The 11,212-nt window shown below is 44.5% G+C and overlaps 4 protein-coding genes and 1 non-coding gene across 10 annotated transcripts in view; 3 read left to right on the top strand and 2 right to left on the bottom strand.

Moving 5' to 3' along the window:
- LOC104826024 (pentatricopeptide repeat-containing protein At1g03540) overlaps positions 1–1,690 on the bottom strand; it is a 2,667-nt gene extending 977 nt beyond the window's left edge. The window contains exon 1 of one of the 2 annotated variants that reach the window (XM_010558522.2): positions 1–1,690. In XM_010558522.2, coding sequence (XP_010556824.1) covers positions 1–1,562 — 1,562 coding nt within the window. In that variant the 5' untranslated portion in view covers positions 1,563–1,690. The other variant, XM_010558523.2, reaches the window with a different exon arrangement.
- A 164-nt stretch (positions 1,691–1,854) lies between these two features.
- On the top strand, positions 1,855–4,780 carry LOC104826023 (H/ACA ribonucleoprotein complex non-core subunit NAF1). Of its 2 annotated transcripts, XM_010558521.1 has the most exons (4): positions 1,855–2,096; positions 2,244–2,972; positions 3,218–3,295; positions 3,378–4,780. In XM_010558521.1, exons 1-4 carry the CDS (start codon positions 2,022–2,024, stop codon positions 4,584–4,586), a joined length of 2,091 nt encoding a protein of 696 aa, XP_010556823.1. In that variant the 5' UTR covers positions 1,855–2,021; the 3' UTR covers positions 4,587–4,780. The 2 variants fall into 2 exon arrangements, with proteins under 2 accessions (XP_010556823.1, XP_010556822.1); XM_010558520.1 differs by having other exon boundaries at positions 1,855–2,972.
- Positions 4,781–5,054: 274 nt separating this feature from the next.
- On the top strand, positions 5,055–8,182 carry LOC104826022 (beta-glucuronosyltransferase GlcAT14B). 4 transcript variants are annotated; one of them, XM_010558519.2, is made up of 6 exons: positions 5,055–5,153; positions 5,523–5,899; positions 6,034–6,667; positions 6,862–6,937; positions 7,039–7,154; positions 7,392–8,182. In XM_010558519.2, exons 3-6 carry the CDS (start codon positions 6,037–6,039, stop codon positions 7,898–7,900), a joined length of 1,332 nt encoding a protein of 443 aa, XP_010556821.1. In that variant the 5' UTR covers positions 5,055–5,153; positions 5,523–5,899; positions 6,034–6,036; the 3' UTR covers positions 7,901–8,182. The 4 variants fall into 4 exon arrangements, 3 of the variants coding, with proteins under 3 accessions (XP_010556821.1, XP_010556819.1, XP_010556817.1); XR_773680.2 differs by lacking the exon at positions 5,055–5,153 and having other exon boundaries at positions 5,240–5,899; positions 7,392–7,955; positions 8,036–8,182; XM_010558517.2 differs by lacking the exon at positions 5,055–5,153 and having other exon boundaries at positions 5,239–5,899; positions 5,981–6,667.
- Positions 8,183–8,258: 76 nt separating this feature from the next.
- On the bottom strand, positions 8,259–8,330 carry TRNAD-GUC. Its single transcript has one exon. It is a non-coding gene; the product is annotated as a tRNA-Asp (tRNA).
- Positions 8,330–9,819, top strand: LOC104826021 (putative pentatricopeptide repeat-containing protein At1g03510). The gene has a single exon (XM_010558514.2). The coding sequence runs from the start codon at positions 8,432–8,434 to the stop codon at positions 9,716–9,718; it is 1,287 nt and encodes a 428-aa protein (XP_010556816.1). The 5' UTR covers positions 8,330–8,431; the 3' UTR covers positions 9,719–9,819.
- The last annotated feature ends 1,393 nt before the right edge of the window (positions 9,820–11,212 follow it).

Raw genomic sequence — 11,212 nt, 5'->3', positions numbered from 1 at the left:
TCTTCCGATTTCTCTAACATATCCTCTGCTTCCTCGAACAAGCCAGCTCGTCCTAGAATGTCAATCATGCAACCGTAAATCTCAGCAGTCGGTTTGATCCTGTACTTGTCAGCCATTAACGCAAAGTATTTCCGTCCCTCCTCCACTAAACCCGTGTGTTTACATGCAGAAAGAACCCCGACGAAGCTGATGTAGTCGGGTTCTATCCCCTCCTTAACCATCACCTCGAAGAACATAACCGCTTCTTCACCTCTCCCGTTTTTGGACAACCCATCTAGCATTGTGTTCCAAGTGATCAGGTTCCTCACCGACATCTTTGAGAACACACGGAGAGCGAAATCATCGCAACCGGATTTGGCATACACGTCGACCAAAGCCGACTCCACGATCACATTCTTATACCCGCCTCTTCTAATGTACTGGCAGTGAACCTCTTTCCCATGTCTTACGGCCGCTAAACCAGCGCAGGCCCGAAGAACAGTCCCGAAACAGTAGAGATCCTTCTCTTCCATTTCACGGAACATCTCAATAACCATTCTGTGCTCTCCATTCTGACAATATCCCCCGAGTAAAGCCGACCAAGAAACCGAATTCTTCTCCGACATCCCATCGAAAACCCGCCTAGCTTCCTTAACAAATCCGCATTTACCGTACATATCAAGAAGACTACTCTGGACCACAACGTTTCCACACAACATCCCAGATGTTGTAACCTTCCCATGAATCTCTCTCCCTTGTCTTATCCTCCCGAGATTACCACATGCCATCAACAATGTCCCAAAGGTATACCCATCAGGCGCCAACCCTTTTCTCCTATGCATCACGTAAAAAAACTCCACAGCTTCCTCGTACATATCGTTCTTCGTATACGACGATACGACAGACGTCCAACATATTGCATCTGGTTCAGGCATTTCGTCGAACACCCGTCTCGCGTCTCTCGGTTCTCCGTTCCCTCCGTACATTACCGCCAATGAGCTAGAGATAACATGGTTCCATTCGAACCCACGTGTCACGACGATGCCATGGAAGCACCTCCCTAGCCTGACATCTCCGGTCTCCGAGCAAGCCACGACCGCCGACGACAACGTGTACGCGTTCGGCTCCAACCCAAAATCCAACATTTCCACGAACGTCTCAAGCGCCTTCGCGTGTTCTCCGCACTTGACGTACCTAGACACCATCGAAGACCACGAGATCGCGTCTTTGAAGAACATCCCGTCGAAAACTCTCCGTGTATCTGTAGAATCCGGTCCCAGCTTGAAGTACAACGCGAGCAAGCTGTTCCCGACGAATCGGTCGGTTTCCAGACCCGATTTGACAACATGGGCATGGATTTGGAGGCCGTGGCCAAAGGAGGATACTTTGGTGCAAGTTTGCAGGAGAGATGCGTAGAGGTTCGGCTTCGGAGAGATCTCGTTTGAGTCTGTTGAGTTTAGGACACGAATTGCTTCGGTGAGTAAGCCCGATTTGCAGAACTCCAAGATCCGGGCTTGTTTGGTCGGAGAAGAGTGCGGTTTGAGAATGAGATTGCTGTAATGGCGCTTTACAACTAGATTCATCGGAAACGCCACAAACACCGTTCAACATCACTCCGGCGCCGAGTACTTCAATGAACCAATGAAAAAATTTCCCAAAAATACACAAAGCAGCAATATTTGAGTAAAAAAAAATATAAACTTTAAGAAAAAAAATGTAAGTGGAAAAGAAAAAAAAAAGTAAAAAAAAAATGTAAAATTTGAATTAAAAATGTTAACTTTTGGGTTATGTTGTCCAGGATATATTAAAAAAATATGTACTTTGTAATATATATATATATATATATATATATATGGTCAGGCTAAAACCCTAATGTTCAGCAACATTTCGGTCTGTCGTTAAACCCCAACGCGTCACCGAACCCTCGCGCTTGTTCCAAGCAATTCCTATATAAGTTCGTCGCCGCCATTAATCTGCAGAAGTCATGTTCTTTCGCTTTCCTTCGTTGTTTCCTCTTAGCGATCTCGTTTCCCTCTTGGGCCATGGTGGGGTTTCCTTCTAAAGCCGTCAAAACCGTCGAAGAAGAGCGAGCAGAGGAGATCGATCAGGATCCCAAGGTAAAATCTTTCAAGGACCCTCTTGATTTGTCCTTCGCCGATTCGTTCCTGGACTTTGATTCCATTAACTGGTTGGGGAGTAATCTGGAATTAGACAAGTTCGGATTAGAGGATAACGAGTTTGAATTTTTCGAGGACGGAATGGAGATGGTTGAAGAAGGGGATGGCAAAGAAACTTGTGTGGACAACCAGAATTCGGTTTTGTCTGAATCGATTGAAATGAAGTCTGAACTACTTTCGGGTGATACTTCTGAGGGAATCGCAGTGAGCTCTGCATCGGTTATTCCCGATGAGTCTAGGGCGAGGGAAGATGGGCAAGGTCTAGTTGTGTTTAATGAGTTTGAGATTATTGAATCTGTGCCTGTTGCTTCACCCACTGTGAATGTGGATGAAGCTAAGTTGGATAAAACAGAGGAGGGCTTGGCATGTTCTATTGAAGAAGGGTTTGAGAAGGTTAGCTTGGCTGTGGATGATGATCAGAAGAGTGACGAGGCTAAGAATGAAACCAATTCTTCTGAGTCTGAGATTGAAGCCTCGAGCTCTTCCTCGAGCAGCAGCAAGAGTAGTACCAGCAGCAGCTGTGAAGAGGAGAGCGACGGCGACGAGGAGAAGAAGAAAGGAGATCCTGAAGCAAGGATAATCTTGAGAAAAGAGGTCGATGTGGCTGGTGGTGAACTCGAAGAAGGTGAGATAAAGAGTGTAGATGGAGAAGAGGATGATGGTGAGATGGATGATGATGATGATGATGACGATGATGACGATGTTGAAGGTGGGAATGATGATGCGAATGCCATGACTGCTTGGAGTGATGATGAGGATGAAGAAATCCTTGGTACACAGACAAAACAACCCATACGGTCAAAGAATGAGCTCATGGTAATTCTGCACTCTATTTGCAATTTTCTTCTTATTTCACTTCATGTTTCTTACTTGGGGATATTTTGGAGAATAGTTCACTCCATTGCCCAATTTCATTTGCTTGGAAGTAAGATGCATCCCTTTGGGCAGTTCTCATCTAAGCAACAGAACAGAAATGTTTACTACCCTATGGTTCAATTGAGAGGCTTATCATGGAGTATATGGTTGATTTTTGTTTTTGTTTTTCCAATTAACTACTTCAGGAACTTCCCCCAGTACCAGCTGTGAATGCTACTCTGGAACCGCATCATGCTATGCTGCCTGTTGGAGTTGTTCTTTCGGTAAGTTGAACTTGATGAAAAAATTTGTCTAAGCGCTTCTCTGCTTGATGTTTCGGCTATCCTTTGATTGGTGATATCGTAGGTTTTAGGCACACAAGTCATAGTTGAGGGCGTGGAAAAGCATAATCCGCTAAGCGAAGGTTCTATTCTTTGGATAACTGGAAGGAAAGCCCCACTGGGTATGGTGGATGAGATCTTTGGACCAGTTAAGAATCCTTACTACATTGTGAGATTCAATTCAGAGAGCGAAGTGCCTGAAGGGATTAATCAGGGAACTCCAGTCTCGTTTGTTGCTGAGTTTGCAAATCATGTTCTCAACGACAAGAACCTGTACAAGAAAGGCTATGATGCATCTGGTGAGAATGATGAGGAGATGCCAGAGGAGGTTGAGTTCTCGGATGATGAGAAAGAAGCTGAGTACAGAAGAATGCAGAAGATGGTAAAGAGAGGGATGAATGAACAGAAACCCGGTAACACCAAGACCAGCAAGAAGAAGAAAAATCGGGATCCGGGAAGGCACATGAACAGATACTCGCCTCATCAAATGGAGAACCAGCCTATGCAGCAGACTGTCATGCCTAATATGCTGTCCTTTAATCATTCTGACTCTCCGATCTCTTCTATGGTTGCACTAAATGGTGCTGGAATGGGCAACTTAGCTCCTCACCTTCAGCCACAGCCACAGCCACAGATGGGAGGGTTTGCCATGGATAACTTGGGAAATAGAACCATGGCTCCACCCGGGTTTCTCCCAAAGGGTTCAGCCTGGAACTCCCAGGCTAATCAGCAGAATCAGTATCAGCCTCCATTACCTAACCAGATGGCGATGCCGAATCTAGTCCAGATGCATCAGATGCCCTTGATCCCAATGCAAAATCAAATTCCTACGTCGAGCCAAATGATTTTCCAGCAGCAGCAACTGAGTTCTGGGCAGATGACAATCCCGAACATGGTTGGTCAAGGTGGGCAAGGGGGCTTAAACTTGTTTGCAGGGCCACCAGGTTCAGGGCCATGGCTAAGTCAGAACCTTCTCAACCAAGCTTTTGGGATAGGTCTCAATTGCCAGCCGGGCGGTTTTCAGGGGACGTTCCAAAGTGCAGCACAAGCTCAACCCCTCTTGAATCCATTCCTTTCTCCAGGCTTTCAGCCACAGCCACAGCAGCAGAGGCCGCATTCTCATGGATTTCAGCTGGGAGGCTCTTCAATGCAGCAGGGAAGGAAGCCACCTCAACGTGGAGGAGGTCGGTTTGGACGTGGCAGAGGAGGGAGGCATCATCATCAGTCTGGGTGAAACACTGTTTTCTGTATCCAAACACTGTTTTCTGTAATCGATTTCATTCTCTGTCTCAGACATAACTACGAACTCTTATTACAGTTTTTCTCCATCACTACTCTCTTATTGCTGATTGTAAACAGCAACTAAATCAATCACCCATCTGTACAAAATTGTCACAAATACAAACTGCTTTGCCTGTTTGACTCGAACTACGTGTTTCTTCAAATGTTCTTGTTATCTAACTGTTGATCCATTTGAATGCAAAAAAAAAAAAAAACGGTCATATCTCTCGCAATTAATTTTGCGACTCACAGTCATTTCTGACTATCTTTTCCTGTAACGGAGAATCCTAAACGTGCATTAGATCCTGCCACGTGTCCATCATCGCGTGGTTCCAGTGGTTTCGGACAGGACGATTAACTCGGCTCGTAAGATTTTATTTTTCACTTCTCAGTTCAACTCCCTTCATGAGATCTTTTCACTCCGATTACTCGGGTTAGTTCCCAGCTCAAACTCGCGCGTGGACTACACATCCCCCTCCGGTCGTACGGACATTCTCCTTCTTGTCGCTTCGTTGTGGTGGTGAGTTGAGTTTCTACCCTTTTATTTTAGGTGGAATTCAACTTATTCTAAACCCAAAAAATGAAAACATGATCGTTAATTTAGAATTTGATTTTGCCGACATTTGAAGTTAAGGCTTGACACAAGTGTCTGGTTTATACATTTAATTGTTATTTCTTCGTCTCCCTTAGTCTCTCTCTCAGCGTCGGTTTCCTATTCCTCTTACAGACAGCTCTGAATCCAAAGGCATTTCTTTTCTCCTCTTAATTCCTTCTTCCAACACCTTTGAATCTCTCTCTCTCTCACACTCACTTCTTTGTTTTGTCTGCAAAGTTGTGGGGATTTGTTTAAATCCTTATTCTGTTTCTGATGCCCTAATTTCTCTTGCAGCACCTGTCTTTTTCTACCGAAGTGTCTTTGTTTGTTTTGAAGGGTACGAGACTTAGACTCCAAGCGTCTTCTTCGCCAGCGGTCTGGGGTTTTTTTCCTGCTTGATTAGCGATTTAGATCTGACTCATCTTAGCACTAAACAAGCTTTCTTCTTTTGTCAGCTGCTTGCCAAAAAGCCTCTTCCTTTTTTTTTTCGGTTGGTGCATTTGGTAGTTGATGTTCTTATCATCTTTAACCCTTCTTCTATTGTTTAGCTATTGGGTTTCGTCATTTTCATTGAATTTGCCAATTTCGGACATACCTCAAGAACTTCTGCTGCAAATTTTTGTTGGGTCGCTTCCTTTTCGCCTCTTGAGACTCGGGTGTCTGGAATTCTGGTAACTCGAACAACCTTTGCACCAGTTTCATGAATCTTATGTATCCATTTGTAACAAGATTCGGGCTTTCGAGCCGTTTAGGTGCTCGGGAACGATTTTGATCGCCTGTCTGAATCGTGTTCTTCATTGGATAGGGAATGAGAAAACTGTATAGGAAGCTGGTGAAGAGACATGTTAGTTCACACTCAGGGTTTAGAGGTTCCACTGACAGAAAATGGATGGTTCCATTCTTGGCAAGCTTGGTGATGTCGATGACTCTGTTAATGTCATTCATTTTCGGCCGATTCGATGGGTCTTATGGGGAAGATCAGCTGCCATTGGATGTTGTTCCGGTTTCAAGCTCAGAAGAATCCAATGAATACTTTGTAGAATCTGATTTCAGACAGTCTTTGAACTCTACGAGGAAGAAATCTAATTCTGAACCACCTAGGTTAGCATATCTGATTTCGGGGACAAAAGGGGACAGCCAGAGGATGATGAGGACTTTGCAGGCAGTGTACCATCCGAGAAATCAGTATATTCTGCATTTAGATCTCGAGGCTCCACCTCGAGAACGGCTAGAACTGGCCATGTCTGTGAAGAGTGATCCGACTTTCCGTGAAGTGGAGAACGTTCGTGTAATGGCTCAGTCTAACTTGGTTACGTATAAAGGCCCTACGATGATTGCTTCCACACTTCAGGCCATTTCGATTCTGTTGAAAGAGAGCTTGGAGTGGGATTGGTTCCTCAATCTCAGTGCCTCGGACTATCCTCTCGTGACACAAGATGGTTAGTAACCTCGTCTGTCTCATTGCATCGCATAGCTTTCCTGTGCTGTTCTTTTGCTGGACTTTGCCTTGGATTCGTGTTTTGTTCTTGTTGTAGTCTTTCTTCTTTCTTTGGGCATCTTATATCTCGATAATTTCAGTGTTTTTCATCCGAGATGGCTTATATAAGCAGTGGCTTTCCTTCTAACACTGCAGATTTGCTCCATGTCTTTTCAAATTTGTCTCGGGATCTCAATTTCATTGAACACATGCGCCTGACCGGGTGGAAACTGTAAGCAAAGCCACCTAATGCTGTCAGTACCATATTAGGAAGGTTTCTTCCCGTCTACTCACTGTGGGGATTTGTTTCATATATTCCCGATCTTTTTGCAGGAACCAGAGGGGCAGATCCATAATCGTCGATCCGGGCCTTTACCTGTCCAAGAAATCCGATCTTGCTTGGACTACTCAACGCCGATCACTTCCCACATCTTTCAAGCTGTTCACAGGTTACCATCATCAACTAATGTTTCCATGTTTTCATCTGATTTCTGATAAATGTCCATTAAGTTTTAAGCTTAACATGCCACACCAAGAAACACAATGAGCCTAACCGGATACAAATACAAAACCCGATTAGAAGCTAAAACCATAGACAGATGAAGCATCGACTCTAGGTACTGGTTACTTACATGGGTCCTGTAGTAACAGACCAAAATCAAACATGATTCATTTCTTGTCTGCAGGTTCGGCCTGGGTGCTGCTGACAAGGTCCTTTCTTGAATACTGCATCTGGGGGTGGGATAATTTCCCGAGAACCGTCTTAATGTACTACACGAACTTTGTGTCCTCCCCCGAAGGGTACTTCCACACGGTCATCTGCAACACTGGGAAGTTCCGTGGCACTGCGATCGGGCACGACCTTCACTACATTGCTTGGGACAATCCTCCAAAGCAACACCCAATCTCGTTGTCAATGAAAGATTATGAAAAGATGGTCAAGAGCAAGGCCCCATTCGCACGCAAGTTCCACAAAGACAGCCCTGTTCTGGACAAGATTGACAAAGAGCTGCTGGGACGGACACATCGGTTTTCTCCGGGGGCATGGTGCGTTGGGAGTCTGGAAAACGGGTCTGATCCTTGCTCGGTTCGTGGCAATGACTCGGTGTTCAGGCCGGGTGCTGGTGCCGAGAGGCTGCAGGAGCTTGTTCAGACATTGTTATCTGAGGAGTTCAGGAGAAAACAGTGTTCTTGAGTTGGTAGCTTGCAAGGCGAATGTACATTGTTGTGTTGCAACTCATAGATCACAGGTTTTGGAAGTTATTTTTTCTTCTTCTTCTTTTGATGATAAACATAAACAGTACATAAACGATCAGTGTGTCAACTGCAGTGGTAGGAGAATGAGTCACAGAAGGACAAAGAACGGCAGAACAAGAATCAAAGCTCTGTAATTTTCTCGTGCAGAATGGCATTGCTCATCATGTTCTTGGCTTTGGGTGTATGAAAACAAGAGCAATACAATTACAATGTAGCATTTCGTAACCCCCCACAAAATAATAAACCAGCTCAATATATATTTGGGTTCTGATAATAAAACGCAATAAAAAAATTAGCGCCGTTGCCGGGGATCGAACCCGGGTCACCCGCGTGACAGGCGGGAATACTCACCACTATACTACAACGACTTGTTTGTTCAGTATTAAGTTTAGATTTACATCACAAATCATTATCATCTATTTCGGTCATAAAGAAACGTTGTGCCGGAGTTTCTTGTCGGCCGGATCTCATGTCCTCCTCGTACGCGTCGAACTACTCCAGATTGATCTCTCTGACTAAACAGTTAACCTCTTACGTGAATCAAGGTCACCATGTTCAAGCTCTCGCTCTCTTCCGCCAGATGCGTTCTTCCGGTCTTCCTCTCGATGCTTTCGTCTTCTCTCTCGTCCTCAAGTCGTGCGCCACCGTTGGACATCCTGTTCTCGGTGTCTCCGTCCATGCCCACGCCGTCAAATCGGCTTTTCTTGCCAACCCTTTTGTCGGATGCGCGCTTGTGGACGTGTACGGTAAATGCTTGTCCCTTTCCTGCGCTAGAAAACTGTTTGACGAAATTCCTCAGCGAAATGCGGTTGTGTGGAATGCTATGATTTCTCACTACACGCACTGCGGGAAGATCCGTGAGGCGATGGAGTTGTTCGGAGCTATGGATGTTATGCCAACTGAGTCGTCTTTCAATGCTATCATACTTGGTTTGGCCGGTATGGAAGATGGGTCATACAAGGCAATCGAGTTCTACCGGAAAATGGTAAACTTTAGATTTAGGCCGAATTTGATTACCCTTCTTGCCCTTTTACCCGCTTGTTCTGGCATTGGTGCATTTGGCTTGATAAAGGAGATTCATTCTTACGCCTTTAGGAATCAAATAGAGACGCACCTTCAATTGAGAAGCGGGTTAGTGGAGGCCTATGGGCGGAGTGGATGCGTTCTCTATGCGGATTCCGTGTTTCAGAGCATGTCTGAGAAGGACGTGATCGCTTGGAGCAGTTTGATATCAGCATACGCACTTCACGGGGATGCCGAGGCCGCCCTGAAAACATTTCGAGAAATGGAATCGACCAAAGTAACCCCCGATGACATCACGTTTCTGGCAGTGCTTAAGGCTTGCAGTCACGCAGGGCTTGCAGATGAAGCGCTGGTTTACTTCCGGAGAATGCAAGAGGAATATGGTTTGCGCCCGAGCAGAGACCATTACTCGTGTCTGGTGGATGGTCTGAGCCGAGCAGGCCGGTTAGAAGAGGCCCACAAAGTGATAGAATCGATGCCCGAGAAGCCAACGGCCAAAACTTGGGGTGCATTGCTCGGGGCTTGTTCTATCTATGACGAGGTTGAGCTTGCGGAAATTGCAGCGAGAGAACTGTTTGAGATAGAACCCGAGAATCCGGCCAACTATGTGCTATTGGGGAAGATATATATGAGCATAGGAAGGCAAGAAGAAGCGCTGAGACTTAGAAGGGAAATGAAGGAAAGAGGAGTGAAGTTAGCACCTGGTAGTAGTTGGTACATGTTTCAAGATTAATACGCATCCATGAAGTTGTTTGCAATCAAGATTGTGATTCTTGAATATCCTTTAGAGCCAAGTAAATTCTATGAGAAAGTAACCATATTATCTTAGTTTAATCAGGAGTCATTTTGTATGCGCATAGGTTATTTACATTACCAAATTCTCTCGGCGCTTACAAACGATAAAATACAGGATTGGATAGTGTATGTATTTCAATGTGTGTACAGTTAACTTCATAGTTCAAACTTCAAAGCACATTAATTTTCCCCAGTAATGAAAAGGTCATCGGCCTTCACGATAGTTGGGCCCATTTAAGTGTTAAAGGCCTATTTCAGGACATAGGCCCATTATCGATTATAGGCCCATTAAAAGGATTGAACCCACAATGAAAAGGTCCCTTCTATAGGCGTAGATGGGCTCTATCAATCAGAAGCTCGGAATTTTGACGCAATAGTGGTTGGAACTAGGGTTTCGTTCATCTCTTTACCAGAAGCGGCTCTATATATGGAACCATAGTGCCAGAGTTTTTTCCGTGTCTTCATCTCCTGTCGTTTTCTCCCCTCCGTCAGATTCAATTGGAATCGTTTTCTTTCGGTTTTAGGGTTTTTTTTGTTTCGATGCATGCAGGAGCCTCCCGGGCTTCTCTGAATTGCAAATTTGAGGAAGAGTGCCCCAAAGCTCCTGCTAAATCGACCGCCGTTCGTGTTGCAGTTTTGCCTTTTCTTTTTCTCCGGCTTAGCTGTGTCAAAGTAACGGCTACACCTTGGAAATTTGATGGTTTTTGGTTCATGGGTTTTGATGGTATCAGGGAAAATCGGAGAATTTCGGCTATGATTACACGATTTATCCGCGCTTCTGAGACCATTCGATGAAGCATATCCGGAAAACAATGGTTGAATTTCTTGATATGAGCCAAACATCCGAGTTCTTTTCATCTTCTGTTACATAAGTTTCCTGTCTCTTGTGTTATATTATTGCGTTTGCAAGTGGCAGTGATGAATAATTCAACAGCTTTAACGCCAGTTCTGCTTCTGAAAATTCTTGATAGATGAAGCTGTAATATAAATCTGAGCCTCTAATATTTCTTATGGAATTATTGTGAGTGAAAATTCAATTATATTTAATGGTGATGCCAATGAGGATCTAATCCAACTTGTCGAGGTGCAGTGGAGCCAAGACCCTGTCTTCAGGGAGAACCTACTTGGCAGAAGCTGCAATTCTCTGAAGATAAAAGGATTTGTCTGAGGCTTTATCTTGACCGAGATGTTTGTGATTGTGAATTTGTAGTGAGTTCAACTATACTGTAGCACTCTTTAGTAGTGTTATCATCAGCTTCATCTCTTGCTTATGTCTCTGAGACTCGTAATAGACATGATTGAAGGTTTTCTACAACAAGAAGACAATGTATGGACAAGAGAACAATGATTACGAGTATATAATGCTAATATTACCGTATAAAAATACCTTAAAACGTCATAGTAATTTCAAGTAACATTCATTGGACGACTA

The sequence above is a fragment of the Tarenaya hassleriana genome, unplaced genomic scaffold (assembly GCF_000463585.1).
Source record: "Tarenaya hassleriana unplaced genomic scaffold, ASM46358v1 Cleome5, whole genome shotgun sequence".
NCBI classification, from domain to species: domain Eukaryota; kingdom Viridiplantae; phylum Streptophyta; class Magnoliopsida; order Brassicales; family Cleomaceae; genus Tarenaya; species Tarenaya hassleriana.
This window is presented reverse-complemented; position numbering and strand designations above follow the sequence as displayed.

Bases quoted from the DNA above. Each gene is read 5' to 3' on its own strand.
- LOC104826023 (XM_010558520.1), top strand. From the start codon at position 2,022: ATGGTGGGGTTTCCTTCTAAAGCCGTCAAAACCGTCGAAGAAGAGCGA. The intron at 2,973-3,217 runs GTAATTCTGCAC...TAACTACTTCAG, and splicing joins GGTCAAAGAATGAGCTCATG to GAACTTCCCCCAGTACCAGC. The intron at 3,296-3,377 runs GTAAGTTGAACT...GTGATATCGTAG, and splicing joins CTGTTGGAGTTGTTCTTTCG to GTTTTAGGCACACAAGTCAT.
- LOC104826022 (XM_010558519.2), top strand. From the start codon at position 6,037: ATGAGAAAACTGTATAGGAAGCTGGTGAAGAGACATGTTAGTTCACAC. The intron at 6,668-6,861 runs GTTAGTAACCTC...CTAACACTGCAG, and splicing joins TCCTCTCGTGACACAAGATG to ATTTGCTCCATGTCTTTTCA. The intron at 6,938-7,038 runs GTAAGCAAAGCC...ATCTTTTTGCAG, and splicing joins CGCCTGACCGGGTGGAAACT to GAACCAGAGGGGCAGATCCA.
- LOC104826021 (XM_010558514.2), top strand. From the start codon at position 8,432: ATGTCCTCCTCGTACGCGTCGAACTACTCCAGATTGATCTCTCTGACT.